The sequence below is a fragment of the Pholcus phalangioides genome, unplaced genomic scaffold (genome assembly GCF_987345545.1).
Source record: "Pholcus phalangioides strain wild (caught in Gottingen) unplaced genomic scaffold, Ppha-v1.0 ptg000003l_1, whole genome shotgun sequence".
Classification (NCBI taxonomy): Eukaryota; Metazoa; Arthropoda; class Arachnida; order Araneae; family Pholcidae; genus Pholcus; species Pholcus phalangioides.
Genome location: NW_028301596.1, coordinates 40,465,893 through 40,483,301, shown reverse-complemented (window position 1 = coordinate 40,483,301; position 17,409 = coordinate 40,465,893). Strand labels below are relative to the sequence as shown.

The window sequence follows — 17,409 nt, the reverse complement described above, 5'->3', positions numbered from 1 at the left end:
AAACGTCGTTCTGGAGGCATTCCTGGAGAAACATTTTTCACTGATTACACACATTTTGTGGAGAAAAAATTTATTAAGAGCGTTATTTATAGTGGAGATATACATTTTTGATTATATAGTTGAAAACAAACTTTCCTTTTTAATAGTATTGTTAGGGACACATTCTTAATGAAATTCCTATACTTCTTCCTGAAGTTTCCCCTCTCAAAAGAATTTCTCAAGAAAATCTCCAGAATTATCTAATCAATACCTTAAAAAAAACCCCACACATTATAAAAACTATGGAGTGGAAAAACGGAAAATATCCAGGTCTTCCGTTATTAACATGTTATTATTATTATATTTTTTTGCACATCCTGAAGAAAAATACATCTTTTGTTTCACATATCAGAAAAATTTCAGAAATTTTTTTTTTTTTTGTCAGAACAGGATGAACAAAAAAAGAACCAGGAAAGGCATCCAACGGAGCGTAATGGAAGGACAAGAAAGACGGGAGGAAAAAAAAACTGGAAAATCGAAGAAATTTATATAAGAAGGTTTCTTGACAAAGAGAGATTGGAGACTTTACCTTTTATCGTCGCTCATTTATGCTCCGGTAGAGACTCCGATTGCTGGTGGTTTTTTTTCCCCTACGACCAATCCTTTTACGTCATTTCTGCTTCCATGCCTTGAAAAGTTGCCATTTTTTTTGGATCCGGAACTGGGAATTCAATAACAGGATCCAATAATATAAATGGATATTTCTTCATGAAAGTCTGATTGGAGACGTGGATGCTGTATATCATCGCAACGCTACTAAAGTATCTACAACTTTTTTTTTTCTGGGACAGAGGGAGTAATTCTTCAAAATTTTCCAAAATTACATTGTTTAAAAAAATAATCAATACAATAAATAATTCCAGAAACCTGTAATTTTTTTCATTTGAAAAACCGTTCTTGCAAAAGGAACTGGCAATAATATGGCAGTGAGCCGATAGATGGCAGTATCATTGGGAAAACTACTAAAGTGTCTAGGATTTTACCGGGAGAAGGAATATTTTTGTGAAGTTTTATGAAATTATATAGTTTAAAAAAAAAGAATTAAGTGTGGAATATTGCAAAAACCTATAATTTTTGTCATAAAAACAGAGTTTTTGAAACGAAACTGGAAATACGATAGCATGCCAATAGATGGCAGCACTAAAGACGTAGAAAATTTTGTTTTTTTAGAGAAAAGTGATAGGGTGTGGTTAATAAATGTGGATTTATTTGGTTTGGGTGGCCAGATTTGGACATTTCGAAACCTTGAAAACTGACCAATGCCCACCAAATAGCACCATTTTTCGCTAAACACAACCAATTTCGAAAAACATCACTGATTTTTTTCGCAGACATCTCAAAATACCGAAAATCTTCACAGTATTTTCCGTGTACAGGTTATCCAGAAAATAACTACACATTTTTCAAGGAGAATGGGGATAGACACGTGTACTGTTTATTAGAGTTTTAAAGAAGAATCATTACATTTCGAAAGGTTAAAATTTACTGGCTCCCCAACAAAAATGCATCACGTTGCTTTCGCACCGCTAAACTGTTTCTTTTGTCTTGCCATTTATACTTTAAAATTTGAGCAGTTAATTAGTCTGTGCGACCAGTAGTCAAAACTCGGTGGGGACACCCGGGCAGGACGTTCAAATCGGGGCGTCTGGTGTTTCTAAGTAATTGTTGGTCATGATGTTCTGGTTTTTGATGTTTTGGGACCTTCTGATTGAAGTGGCAACAGTTTCTCAAATAGATGGTATAGAGCTCAATCCCAGCGTAGCATCACGTTACCATTTTTCAGTGATTTTAATATTTGTAATATACAGGGTGCATAGCAAACGGGGGGGGGGGTATGGCATTTTATTGGCGAACCGTTGATCCTAGAGGCATACTTCCGGTTAGAAAAAGTTTCCAAATAACATGTAGTACTCAGATATGTCATTCATGTTGCAAGAAGTTGCATAGTTATTAAAATAAAATAAAAACTTTTTATACATTCCCCGTGTGCCCCAAAACCCCAATTAGAAAGGTTGTTGCCCTGTCTCTCCTGATGCCCAAAAAAAAAACAACATGTTTCTAAGTGCAATATTCGCTGAGATATTCGGAAAACGGAGGAAAATGAGAGAAATACAAACAGCGTTAAATGTGCTTGTGGAGCGATTTTTTCCAACTTTTCTCCGTTTTCGAATATCTTGTGAAAAATTGCACTTAGAAACGGGTATTTTTTTCCTTTGGCATCATGAGAGACAGAGCAACAACTTTCTTACTGGGTTTTGGGACACACGGGGAATGTATAAAAATAGTTTTTATATTTTAATAACTATGCAACTTCTTGCAACATGAATGACATATCTGAGCACTACACGTTATTTGGAAACTTTTTCTAACTGGAAGTATACCTCTAGGATCAATGATTTGCCAGCAAAATGCCGCATCCCCCTCCCCCCCGTGTACTATGAACCCTATATATTTATAATTAGAGCCTAGAATGATTTTGTTTCAGATGAACGCAGCCCATGTAAGAAAAGTAGATGAAAATTAGAAATTTTCGTTTCTCCACATTCTTTACGTAATATGTCTCGCTCAGGCATTGGACTGCATTGTATGTTTACAGCGCACCGATGATTGTCCCAAGAGGTTGGGTTGTCCCACCGATGATTGTCCCAATTGACGTCATGGCTCACACACAAGGCAGCGTAGGAGTAGACAGGGCTCTATGGGGGCCATGTTGTTTTGATTTTATTTTTTGCACCATTCGATCAAACTCTCTAGAGTAGTCCTCAGGACGTGTGACTGATGCGGCCACACAGGGCCCCGTGCTTGAGTCCTGCATACGTGGCAGTATTAAAAAAATTTCCCAAAAATACAACAAGATAGCCATGTTTTTAACTATAGAAATGATGATTATTCCAAATAATGCAACAAATAAACGAGAACTATTCGCAACTCGAGGGAGCTCCACAGATTATTTTCTCTACCGGCTCCGCGTCTGGTAATGGTGGCCTTGCAATTGTTCTATTGCTGAGAGTCTATTAACATTTTATTTTGGGCTTGAAATCAATCTGACTTTGATAATAATGCTGTTATGCAGTTATTATAAAACCATAATTAAAACAATAGATGGATTAAGTGCAACAATTTTTCAGCTAGTTTTTGGACCTTTAATACATTGTTTTTAGTTATTCTTTCTTCCTTCCAAAAATATAAATGTTTTTAGTGCCTATTTTAGGCATTTTTAGTGCCTTTTTGCCTGCCTATTTCAATCATTTTTAGTGCCTTTTTGCCTGCCTATTTCAATCATTTTTAGTGCCTTTTTGCCTGCCTATTTCAATCATTTTTAGTGCCTAAACTTCCGGCCTCTATTTATAACAATAGTTTTTCAAATTGATCCTATTATACACAAAAAATTAGTATAGACCCATATATTTTTCCTTCATCCATCACACAGAAACATTTTAGAATCATACAAGACTATTATACCATTACCTTCGAATTGCCTAACAACACAGAGGATTCGATCACTTTCGCCTTTACAGATCTTCAACGCATGTCTCAGGTGAGCATGGACACCTACGAAGAGAGTAATTGAAGGTAAAAAAACAATAAAGTAATGAATAATTGGATGTGCGTAAATCAACAAAGATGATGGTTAATGAGACTTCAACACACTAGCAAAAATCTCTCCAAGGAAAACCGGAATTAAATTCTTCTTGATAACATTGAAAACACTCAGTAATTAATGAACACGAGAGAGAGTTTGAAGCCATTAGGATTTAAATGGCGGACTATCAAGTAACAACATCCGTAATCTTCGAGGGGAAAAGCAGTTTTAGCGCCAGTTTCCCACTAAACAACTTCCTTTGTATGCTATCCTCCTAAGCTTACAATTCCTTGTTACAGTCCTAAAGTTACTTACTAATCAATTTCTGCAGCTTAAAGGACTTTAATTAACGTCGTCTTCCGCTTACCTTAATAAGGAATTGACGAAGGGTTCCTCAAGGGAGTGGGGGGCTCGCTCCTTCGTTGTTCTCTGATATCCGCTAAGTCACTACTGAAGGATGAAACTTGAACGAATTAATAATTAAAAAATATTGAAATTTATACGGGTTTGAGGATTACTAGCTCAAAAAATATCGACTATCGATGTTTTATAAGGAAAATTATGTTTTTGTGCGAGAGCATTTTTGAAATTCCCTATTATTTCTTTTTCAATTGCTTAGCATGCATTGTTATTTAACACTGAAATTTACTGTTTCGTAGAAGTATGCGTTAGCCTCAGTTTGATAAGGCCCTTCTCACACGGGAATTCTGATATTTCTTGGATACCAGGTGACCCAACAGGTGTACTTCTATGGCGTCATTCAGACCGACGTGGTGACAAGAATACCTACGCTTCCGGTTGATTGGCAACTTCAAAATGCGTCTCCTCGCTACTCATGTATTGCGACGACTTCGAAATATTTCCTTATATTCGTAGTATGTTCTTCGATATACAGTGGGACTTCAGTTAACGAGCGATCCCATTAACGAGTGATTTGGTAACGAGCAAAAATTTTGGACAAATTTTGATTCGATATACGAGCGGGGATTCGCATTTAGAGCAAAAATTTTGCGCTTTGTTTATTTAGTTTTACTTTATCACAACTGAGCCGATGAGTTTTCGTTTTCACTCACACACGTACTGTGGAATTGGGGGAATTATTCTTCCGTACAGTCTTCTGTAATTTCCGACCGGCAATTATTATTATTTTTTAATACCTATATGTAATTTCGAACTTCAAAAAGCTTTGTATCAAAGCACTATTTCAGCGATTCTTTGAGATATGACGGAAGTAACAAACCTTACCTTAGGAGAGTTTTGAAGAAAAAATATCAAACATCGTGCACTGACTGCATCAAGATAATCATTATAGAATGGGATGGTGTAACCAAGAGAAACCTTATCTCTGCTTGGACAAAACTGTGGGATGATTGCATTATTGAACTCGAATTTGAGAGGGGAGGGGGGGAGCCACCAGTTGTCAAAGAGATTGTGCCTTTGGAAAAGACCATGGAACTGGAGGTGAATGAGAACGGCATTCAAGAATTATTCGAAGAATATTAGCGGGAATTGACCACAAACGAACCGATGGATCTCCATGCGCGCAACAGCAAGAGCTTATACAAACACAATTACAAAACTGGAAAACACAACACGCAAATTTAACAACAAGGTGGCTGGAAAAAAAAGCAAAAGAAATTAAAATAAATAGAAATAACTAGTATATTAGAAGAAAAACCCATAAATTTATGGTTGTCGTAGTCTAAATACAGCTACCCAAATATAATGAGCCAGAAAAGTAACTAAACAACTAAAATAGCTGTCCACATAAATAATGTAAATACAGATAGCTTCTCGATTACTCCCACTCATCTTATCATATTTCCTATTGAAGGAATGTCTATCGTGAGGGAATTCACGACATCCGAAAGCAAGCTATTCCATTCTGTTGGAGGAAAAACTATACAATAACCTAGAATTAACCCCTAACTAATCGAAACTGGTGTCCTCGAGTCGAAGCATTTGAAAGACGGCGTGATTTTTCATGATCCATCATATCGATCACCTTGAAAATATTAAATACTCCACAACGCCTACGTCGTTCCAAAAAAAAAAAAACATTCGATGAATCAAGTCTTTCGTCATACCTCAATATAAACGGGATCTCGTCTGAGGAGAAGGAAGAAAGAAATGAATCCCTCACTTCAAATAAGATTAGAGAGACCTGTGGAATGTGTGAAAATCTGTGCAAAAGTTTGTAGGAAAAAACATCCAAATAAATCTTTAGGGGCCGTTCAAGTATTACGCAAACAAATTTTTAACCATTTTTGACCGACTCCCCCGTTGTCAGCAAATGTCAGCAAGACTCTGACCCCCCCCCCCCTTGTCAGCAAAATGTCGTCATCAGCTCTGCCCCTCTGAATCCCTAACGCATATTGGTGGGATCAGAGACGTACACGGTGGGACCCCCCCCCCCCCCGACGACCGAAAATTTATTTTTTTAATGCCAAAAATTTTTTTTTAAATTGAAATTTCAGAAGAAAATACCTTTATATGTTTTTATAATCAATTTCTGTTAATTCAAATGTTATTTAAAGGCTATGAACTCAAAAAATTTATCTTTAATAAATTCATTGCGACCCACCCGCTAAGCCATATAATCGTGAATTGCATAAAGGCCCTTAGCCCGCGGACCAAATATGGCCCTGGAGGTTATCTGATGCTGCCTGCCCTCCTCAAACTTAATTTTGTGAAAATGAACTAAGCAGCACATTTACAGATCGCTTAAGTATCCCGTGGTACATGAGCATTTAAGAGGCCCGTGGCACATTTTCAGATCACTTGAATCCGCTAAACATTTAGAGATCACTAAAGTGACTCTGTAGGACACTTATCAATAGGGGGGAATATTATTTCAAGTGCCCACAAACTATCGAAAGGTTTTTCTAGTTTTTGGGGCACCGAGTAAGATGCCATCAAGAATATTTTATATTTTCATAAAGGGTGGTTGATGACGTAAACAGTATTCTAACCTCCCCCCCCCCCCCCGCTTGAATCCCGTCCTTATAAGTTACTTTTATGTGAATGAATAATTGTGGAACGAATCATTTGACTTTCGATATGGGGAAGTTAGATTCGATATATACGAGTGATTCGGATTACGAACACGTGCACGAAACGAATTATGCTCGTTAACTGAAGTTCCACTGTATAGATAACGAACACTTTCACGCGCCCAATGTGTGTTCGCAGCTGTTCATTTTTAGTTCACTTCTTTTGGTATTACGATGTCTCTCGTGTTTATGTATACAAACTGAAAGTAGATCCTGTACATAATGGGTGACTCTGTAATTCCCCTTTGCTGCATTTTACTGGCGAACCGTTGATCCTAGGAGCATACATACTACGGATTAGAAAAAAAAGTATCGAAATTACGTGTGAAACTAAGGTACGCCATTCATGCTGCACAAAGGGTTGTATAGTTATTAAAAATATAAAAATTAATTTTTCATACGATGTCCTCAAAAACCCAATGAGAAAGTTGTTGCCCTGTCTCTCTTGAGGTCAGGAAAAAAAAATCCACGTTTATAAATACAATATTCGCCGAGATATTTGAATTTAAAATTGGAGAAAAGTTGGGAAAGAACAGCATAAATAAGAGAAAAAGCTTTATCCCGTTATTTTAGGCTGTTTTTCCCCATTTTTGAAATCAAACATCTCAACGAATACTGCACTTAAAAATGTGGAATTTATTATGTTGGTCTCAGGAAAGACAGGGCAACAACTTCGCGGTTGGATTTTTGAGGCCGTGGTGTCCGAATAAGAAGCGAATGTTATTATTTTAATAACTATACAACCCCTTGTAATATGATAACATATGTGAGGTCCACATGTTATTTTGATACGTTTTCTAATTGAGGGTATGCTTGTAGGATCAATGGCTCCACAGTAAATTGCGGTGCCAGCTGTTAGCCATGCACCCTGTATATTTTCTTTGTTAGCGTTTTGAAGAACATCTGTTTGCAAGTACAATATAATGCATAGGAAAAAACAAATCATTGTTTTAACACAAATAAGAATCTAAACCAATACCTCTAGATTAGTGTTTCTCAACCACCGGGCCGCGGCCCTGTATCGGGCCCCTGGCATGAGCCAAACCGGGCCGTGTGAGTGATTCATCGTTTAATTTTCCTCATTTATTTCCCATTAATCATGCTTATGACCGGGCCTTCCACTCGAAAAAAAAAAATACTCAACCGGGCCGCGAGCTTCCAAAGGTTGAGAACCACTGCTCTAGGTGAAAAATTATTTCATTTTTAGAATTTTTCTTTCAATTCATTTATTAACTGTAAACTGAAAAATGTTTTACATAAGTGTTTCTAGTGTGGTCACCGTATATGAATAATTGAACATTTTGTAGGAATTTCTCATTAGAATTTCTTCTAAAGGTAAATTACTCAATCGCCCATAATATTAAAAAAAAAAAAAACTGTTCCAAAACAAAATTAACAACCAATTTCGAAATATGAATATTATGGATGAATAAAACTAATTAGCGCTAATTAAAAACCCATTTTGACCATAATAAATTCATAATAGCGCTTGAAAGTTATTTATAAATAAGTAAACAGGGATTTCTTATCATTGCACGGAAGGAAAACAATTTATTACTAAATGAAATCACTCACTAATATATTTCACCAATTTTATACTCACTCTAGACTAATTTTTAAATAACATAATTAAAAAAAGAGTTATTAAATTGAATTACAAATTCGACACTCAATACAACGGATAATTCCTAAAGAGAATATATTTTATTCAATGAAAAGAAATCGATCGATGGAATCAATAAATAATTTAAATTTCTTTCCAGCCAAGATGAATTCCATTAATTTATTAAAAAGATTCAAATCAAATTCTTTCATAAAACATTTTCCCCCCACAAAACCTTTGAAATCAAATCCGTATTGAAACGAAAAATAAAATTTATTAGCTCGGAAAAATGAATATTTCAAGTACTTTCTTCAAAGGAAAACCTAATTTAAAATTTAACCCGAGATTCTTTTCATAACCTCGAAGGAAATTGAGAAATTTACGAGGAGTTAGATCCGAATTCTTCTCATTTGTTTATGATTTTTTTTAAATTTAATTTTTGAATCTTTAATTTTTCGAAGTTCAGTCGAAAAATTTATTTTGAATAAAAGAGTGATTCCAGACAGGAATATTTTTGTAAAAATTGATTGGAAATATTATATCAAAAATATATCTATTTTAATGCCTTAAATAATTATTCAATAGTTTTATTTATGTGATATTATTTGAATTTTTTTCAATATACTTTGGAATTTAAAATTACTTTAATGGATTTACATATAGGCCTACTTTTGTGTGTTATATTATTATCTTCTTATTAAAAGATTAACAAGGTGGATAATAATATAAAAACGTTATTATCAAATTTTTTTAAAATTAAATGAAGGACTAATAGTCAAAATATATGAATAAATTTGAATATGGAATTTGTTTAAAATTTCATAAATACTGTTTTACTCACATAGGAGAAAAAAACAACAACTTTTATTTAAAATTTTTGCGATGCCAAATTCTAACTAAATGGAATTAATATGGAATTTTGGATTTAATAAGATAATTTAACGATAACTTAATTGTATATTTTCATTAAGACAAAAATTCTAATTTGATGAGAAATATTTCTTGCAGAATTAATCATTTAGGGAAAAAAAATTGTTCTCTAAATTATTGTATAAATGAGAATATAATTACATATTCAACAAAAATTGGATTAGACATGCCACGTGTCATCGGACGATTCCAATTTCTTTGTACAGGTAAAGCTATCTTAAAAAATAGTTAACAAATGGGTATGTGTCAGATATCTTTGATTTGGCGAGTTTAGCGCTGTTTTGACATTCCTTTTAAAGCAGAAAGGAAGCTCTAGACACAAAGAGGGTGATTTTCGATTTGGCGACAAAATATTTATTTTCGCCAAGACCAAGTACTGGCGAATCCCTCTGGAGAATTCTCCTCTTACCCGCAACAGACTCTCTTTTGAACGACGTTCTAGCTATTTGAGAATAAAATGGCGATTCCATAATTCCCCTTGCCGCATTTTACTGGTGAACCGTGCATCCTAGAGGCATACTTCAAAATAAAAAAAATCGTTATTCATGTTACAAGGGTTGAATAGTTGTTAAAAAAAAAAAAAATAACTTTTTATACGGACACCCTGTGCCCAAAATCCCAATTAGAAAGCTGTTGCCCTGTCTCTCTCTCTCTTGGGGCCGAAAAAAAAATTTTCCACGTTTCTAAATGCAGTATTCTCTGAGTTAATTCAAGAATTCAATTCAAATTTTATTCATAAATACAGAAAATACAGATCAATAGGCCTATATAAGCGGAATAAAAATTACTAAAAAGCCGAGACATGGCTCTTACTAGCAATCACAATTTTTTGGGTTTTAGATATTAGTTGTAAAGATTTGATTCAGAATTAGATAAGATAATAATGAATGAGAGAAGACAAAAAAAAAGCACTGCAACCGTGGTTTCCAGAAAACTGAGAAAGAAAACCTCTAATACCATGGGCTGACTATTATGATTTTCAAACATATACAGGGTGTCCTGTAAGTGCTAATGCGGCCTTTATCTCATCAACCGTCCATCGTAGAGGCTTGATTCCAATTTCAAAAATACTCAAAAGGCGTTCGAAAATTGCTTTGTACTAGTTTTGAGAGTGGAAATACAGTGTGTAAGAGAAAGAAAACAAAATTAAATTTTCCTACGCCCCCCCCAGGGTTCAGGATACCCTGTCTTTAAAACCCAGCAGGGGAGTAAAAAGTTAACTTTTTTGATTTCAATAACTATACAACCGCGTCAATGTGAATGGAGTATCTGAGTTCTACACGTTATTTGGATAATTTTCTTAATTGGAAGTAAGCTTTTAGGATCAACGGTTCGCCAGTAAAATGCGACAAGGGGAATTATGTTGCCACCCTGTATACTCTCATCAGTTATAATTTGCTCTGAAGTTCGTAAATTGATGTATTTTTAGGAATGCATTGTGTTACCTGACATGAGATACGACACAGTCTTGTCGTTAGTCTGCGGCTTGATTAGTCCTTCTTCGGCAGCAATTCGTGCTCCGTATTGTATGATACGTACGAGTTTCTCCTCTTCTTCAGCCCATCCACCTTCCATGGAATCGTCTTGTATCTTCGTTTGGCAGTCCGTCTTCCTGTATTGCAAATTAGGAATTCAATCTGCAATTAGCTCATTGGATTCAGGTTATAACAATAACCATGGAACTTTGCGTAATTGCTGAAAGACTAATTAAGTTTGTTTTTAAAATAAATTAAACATCACGTCTGTAGTATAAAGGGTGTCCCGTAAGTGCTAATGCGGCCTTGATCTTATCAACCGTCCGTTGTAGAGGTACGATTCCAATTTAAAAAATGCCCAAAAGGCGTTCAAAAATTACCCTGCACCAGTTCTGAGGGTGAAAATACAGTGCGTCACAAAATAAAAAAAAATCTAAATTGTCCTCTAACTTTCAACTAAAAAGTCGTTACTCTGTATCTTCTGAGGCTAACAGAAAAAATTACATGTTTCCAAGTGCAATATTCGCTGAGATATTTGAATTCAAATATCGAAGATAAAATTTCTAATTAGAAATTAGAGAACGGAAATTTCGTTACACACTGTATTTTCACTCTCAAAACAGATAAAAGGTAATTTTTAAACACATTTCAAGCATTTTTTTTAAATTGAAACTATACCTTTATTAGAGATGGTTGATGAGATAAAGGCCGGATTAGGACTTACAGGACACCCTGTATAGTAGCAGGAGTAGTTATAGCAACGGCCGATCGAATTTCAAGTTCTTTTTTTCTTGATGATATCAGATTGTAGAATCATTGATGTTGCAATAACGGGAAACCGTAGCAATGAAGCTAATCATAGTCAATATTTCGAACTTTTTCTCAAGTTTCTTCACTTTCAGAAACATATTACGTACAGTCTCTTAGAAACACTTCCACACACACATACAGAAGCACTAGAAAAGCTTTTAGGAGGGTTTTTAAAACGTATATTTAACACGTACAATTTATTGTATTTTGTTCCAATACGAGAATAAGCACTGCAACCGTGATTTCCAGAAAACTGGGAAAGAAAACCGCTAATACCATGGGCTGACTATTATGATTTTCAAACATATACAGGGTGTCCCGTAAGTGCTAATGCGGCCTTTATCTCATCAACCGTCCGTCGTAGAGGTTTGATTCCAATTTCAAAAATACTCAAAAGGCGTTCAAAAATTGCTTTGTACCAGTTTTGAGAGTGGAAATACAGTGTGTAAGAGAAATAAAAAAAAAAAATTAAATTTTTTTACGGTGTCCCCCCCCCGTTCTATAAATTCTTATCAGAAATTTGTTGCCTTGTGTCTTCTAAGGTCAACAGAGAAGATTTCATGTTTCAAAGTGCAATACTCAATGACATATTAGAATTCGGAAAACGGAAGAAATTTGGGAAAGAACCACGTTAAATGCGGAAAAACCGTTTTAACCTCATTTATAACGCTGTTCTTTCACAAATTTCCTTCTTTTTCCGAATTCGAATATCTCGGTGAACTTTGCAGTTACAAACGTAAGCTCTCTTTTGTTGGACTCAAAAAAGACAGGGCACCAACTTTTTAATTGTTAGGTAGCACAAGAAGACGGTATAAAGGTTAGATTTTTCAGTTTGTTACACACTGTATTTTCACACTCGAAACTGGTACAGGGTCATTTCTGAACGCCTGTTGAGCAATTTTTAAATGGGAATCATACCTCTACGACAGATGGTTGATGAAATAAAGGCCATGCTATACCCTGCATCAATTCCCGAAAGAACGAATCTTGAATCTATCACTATCAAAATATATATTTCGCTAAATAAATACAGGGCATAATAAAAGAAAACAGAATTAGTAACATGATTCAAAAAGGTCCAGAAAATTAGCAAACAAGTCACCTGTTGTCAGTGACGCAAGATGTCTGCTGTAGAACGTAGCGAGGGGGTATGAGGTTCGTATCCAACAAGTACCGATTGTCCAGCAAAGATACCTCCAGACCAGCCTCGTTCGCAGCGTTGTACAAGTGCTTGAACTCGACTTCATCGATGGCGGCTGGAAGAGGATATGGGCGGTACTTGTTGCCAATGAAAGACTGAAGAAAAACACATTTAACAAAATTATCCACAAAATATTAGACTTAGAATAGCACACAATAATTTTTTTCATCAGATAAACTAGGAGCTATATTCTGTATGAATACAATGGATATTTTCAAGTCAAAATATACCCTCGAACGAAAGAAATATCGTCTTGAGCTGGAAAATACCAACAGTGTAAGTCTTTAAAGGAAACAATAGGTCCAAGCGGGCCATAATCCACCGGAATTTATTGGTGCCATAAAACGCTTTAGTTTTATGAGACTTAAATGACAATTATCGGTGGGGGAGGGGTCTAGATTTACTGATAATGTCTTCCCCTTACCTGGTCTGGAATTGGGAATTCTAAGAGGCGGTTGAAGTTACGGAGAGGTGATCACAGTATCACTTTTCGCTATGAAACCGATTCTCTCAGAAACCCACGAGCTGCTAACAAGCTCCTGGTTCATTTTCTCTTCGAGATCGTTAAGATGCTCTCTATTCATTCATTACAACGCTCCTATTTCATTATTAGTGCGGGTTATCCTGGCTGCATACATATATATATATATAGGCCGACTTATTATAATATCACTAATCACCACAGTTTCAGGTAGCAGCACTAGTTGTTTGATATTGCATTCATATAAAATATTAAAGACACATTTTATTTCTTAGGAAAATTTCAAAATCCCTTGAAATATTTCTTCGCCATCGACAATCTTTTGCGTAGGGATTGAATGTAAAAATCAGGCTGTTATCAATCGATAAGGGTAAAATCTTATTCCGGACGTTTGTTACATTGGAATTTGTTTTTTGAAGATGGTTTCTCGATCTGTATTGCTTTACGTGTAAAAATACTATTCACATTTTTTAAACATTTATACTGTATTGTAATTTACAACATGGAGCATTGTTGGAAAAAAAGTTCGAATATGAAACAATGTGTAGGGCTGGAAAAATGTAAAAAAAAAATTCATGTCCATTCAAGTATTACGTCAGCAACTACGTAAGTATTACATAAAAAGTTAATTTTTATTTATTTATTTGTGAATTATAATGATATATAAAATGTTGAAGTATAAAAGTTTTAAACGTTCAATTGTGTGTGTGTGAAATCATTTTAAGTTAGCTGTAAAAAATTCACCAAATATGCGGAAAATCGCCGCGAGTTGCTGGTTCGCCCGAGCAAAAAGTGCAAAGGGTTAATATACTATAGATAATTCGTGGTTTTGCTGACCTTTGCAGTCGACAAAAACCACTGGGCAGTCGGCAAATAAACATCAAAATAGTGACGGTACCTTATTTATTAATTATAAATTTAAATGGTGTCTTAAAAGTTGGGTGAATTATCTCACGGGTCGTGTGAAATTCCCCGTGTATCCATTCCCCCATGGTGGTTGAAGCACACTGATCTACAGCCGCGTTTCTGAATCCGAGGACCATTAAAATGTCTGAAACAATTCGACGAATTAAGGGGGTTGGTGCGCGATCTTTTGGCATCCCATGGGAAAAATCTCCTTCCTTTAAGGAACATTTAAAAATTTTCTATCCACTTCACAGGCACTCAATTTTTTTTTTCTCAAATACTATGAACTGTTTGTAAAATTTAACACGATTATTTAAGGATTTTAATTGTTTGTCATATTTTTTTCTGAAATTTTAACTTCAACAACATGCAACTTTTTCAAAAATCATCAAAATTTACCCATATTTTCTGTCATAATTTTTTTCAATTTTAATAAAAACTCCACGTGTTAAAGTACCGGGTGGGCAAAAAGTCCGTAGAAACTTTAAAAATTCATAAAATTTGGAAAAATAACCGAAATAAAAAACAGTTTGCAGGGTTAGTATCGGTAGGTCACGGGAATTTTTTTAACAGGAAACAACCCCCTCCCCCTCGAAACAGCTGATAGGTGGCGCTGACGTACACAAGTCAAAGAAAAGATACGCAAATAACGAACAGAATGCCTCCAAATCATTTATTACAGCAGCATGTTCGACATGATCACCATTGCAGACGAGTCACAAATCCAGCAACAGCAGAGTGCAGCAGGTCCACATGCACGGTTTACAATGGTGAACTGGTTGTGGATTAGGAGCGCAAGCTCTTGTAACCGTCTCATTTCCACATTTCCACCGAAGTCACTCGTACTAGTGCCACCTATCGGCTGTTTCTGAGTTTTTTTCCCCTTCTTGAAAAAATTCCCGTGACCCTGCAAACCGTTTTTTATTTCGGTTATTTTTCCGAATTTTATGAATTTTTAAAGTTTCTACGGACTTTTTTCCCACCCTGTATATAACATCATAGTGTTGGGGGACACAAAGTTTCAAGACATTGGGATGAGTGATGTTCGAAAAAAATGTTCCTTATCTAATAAAAAACATATAATGCCTGTTCCAGAAGTTTAAATATTTTTTTTAAGTATTTTAAAAAATTTCATAGTATTTGAAAATTGAAAAATTCGAAAATGCGTTTTTTGGGAAAATTTGCGCACCCCCCCCCCCCACAAGAGTACGTGGACCAAATTTTTTATTTTACAGAATCTTTGTGAATGTTACTACCTTCTTCTGTTTACGGCATTTGGAAAATAGCGAAACCACCAAGCATTCCTAGACCATTGTTAAAAAAAAACATATATTGTTACTGTTAATTGAAAGAGACAGACAGCATTTAGAGTATATATGACATGAATGTCGCTCTCCACCCGTTAATACAAGATATACAGAAGACTGGATGTTGTGAAGATATTTATTATTTGAGATGTTAATTTTTTAAGGAAGGAAAAAACTCATCTCTGCCTCTACCGGGAGTCGAACCCGGGTCCCTCGATCCGGACGAGTGCTCTGACCACTAAGCTACAGAGGAGATAGAGATTTTCCTTCGCTAGAGCGTATATCTTGTATTAACGGGTGGAGAGCGACATTCATGTCATATATATAGCCCTCTGGTGGCTCGTCGTCCATGAGCTATTAGCTGATCGGTTTCATCGTCCATCGCACGGTTCCGTTCGGCATATATACGCTCTAGCGAAGGAAGATTTTTATCTTCTCTGTAGCTTAGTGGTCAGAGCACTCGTCCGGCAATCGAGGGACCCGGGTTCGACTCCCGGTAGAGGCAGAGATGAGTTTTTTCCTTCCTTAAAAAATTAACATCTCAAATAATAAATATCTTCACAACATCCAGTCTTCTGTATATCTTGCATTTAGAGTATAGCTGGATACGATTGCAGAGGGAAACACAGTGATAAAATAATTTTTACTATCAGAATTATCTTGAAATAAATTTTACTGGAACTCATCTCTGAAAATATTGGAATTTTTCAGAAAAAACTTTAATCGAATTCCAAGAAAGACTTCGTAAATTAATTTTAATTTAACATTTTTCATAAAATTTCCAAAAAGAAAAAGATTAAATCTTTACATTCGAAATCCTTAAATTGCAAAAAAAATGAAGTTGAATCATTCCAATCATAAGTAATTAGCGCATGATGAATTTTTAATGGACTAATTCGCAATATTTTTTCGAAAAACTTAACAAAAACAACAACAATAAATAGAGAAAACTAAGCTTTTTATTTCGAATTTAATCCCTAAGAGTCACGTGATTTCTTCCCACGAATTGGATTTGTGAATTTCTTTTCCCTCGGAAGCAACAGGATAAATCAATTTCGAGCTCAGAATAGACGGTATATACTGGCAATTTTAAATTCAGAGAAAAGTTCTCGAATTCCGTACTTCATAAATAAATAAAAATCCTGGAAAAAATTGTGGACAAAATAGAAAAAAAAAATCAAAAGGCCAAAATTGTACATTGCACTTTGATACGTTGTATTTCCTGTCGAATCAAAAGCGATAAATTAGTTTTAAATTGCTTTCCCGTAGAAGAAATTCCGGAGAGAAGTGGATCCTCCGAAAAATGGAATCTTCAATCATTTTTATGCCTCAAGAAATCCATTTTTTTTTGGAGAATCCTTTTCCATAATTTTTTTTTTCTGGTAAGGAAGAATGTTTTGTCAAAAGGGCATTTCTTTTTTTTGTTTCCAAATATCCCAGCTGAAAACTTGGGAAAACATTTCTCCACTTCTGCTTACGATCCACCATTTTTATTCTTCTCCCACCGCCGTATTTTGTTTCCATCGGACATCAATGACTTCTGGAGAAGCTCCCGAATTTTCGAGAAACTTCGAGGAGGATTTGATATCCATTAGAAATGGTTATTTTTCTTTAAGAAAATCCTTCTCCGAAATCACATTGAATTTTACTTTGTAGATTTGTAGATACTGGAGAAATGTCCAGACCATATGATACACGCGCGTCATATCTCCTAAATCTTCACAATGATATGCAATTTTTGTTTTCTACTATTGATGGATTAGTATTTGGTGATCAGGGGTGGATCTAGAGCTCGCTGTTGGGAGGGACAATTTTTTAAAAAGTAATTGTTACGTTGTGTGACCATACGTCCTGCATTTTTTTTGGGACAGTTTCAATTTTTTTCTTCATCCCGATTTTTCCCGTTTGTTAGTCGAGTTTTGTTGAATTTGTCATTTAATCAAAAACGTTGATACAGAGGTAATTTTCAACGGATTGATTGAATGAAATATTATCGTATAGAAGTTGCACAGCGGGATGGC

General features: G+C 35.2%; 1 protein-coding gene across 2 annotated transcripts in view; it reads right to left on the bottom strand.

The window, feature by feature from the left end:
* LOC149088600 (NACHT domain- and WD repeat-containing protein 1-like) overlaps nucleotides 1–17,409 on the bottom strand; it is a 112,277-nt gene that overhangs the window by 39,483 nt on the left and 55,385 nt on the right. For both annotated transcript variants that reach the window (XM_089248085.1, XM_089248086.1), the window contains exons 4-6: nucleotides 12,596–12,789; nucleotides 10,654–10,820; nucleotides 3,508–3,591 (exon numbers count right to left, since the gene is read on the bottom strand). In XM_089248085.1, coding sequence (XP_089104211.1) covers nucleotides 3,508–3,591; nucleotides 10,654–10,820; nucleotides 12,596–12,789 — 445 coding nt within the window. The remainder of the gene's footprint in view (nucleotides 1–3,507; nucleotides 3,592–10,653; nucleotides 10,821–12,595; nucleotides 12,790–17,409) is intronic.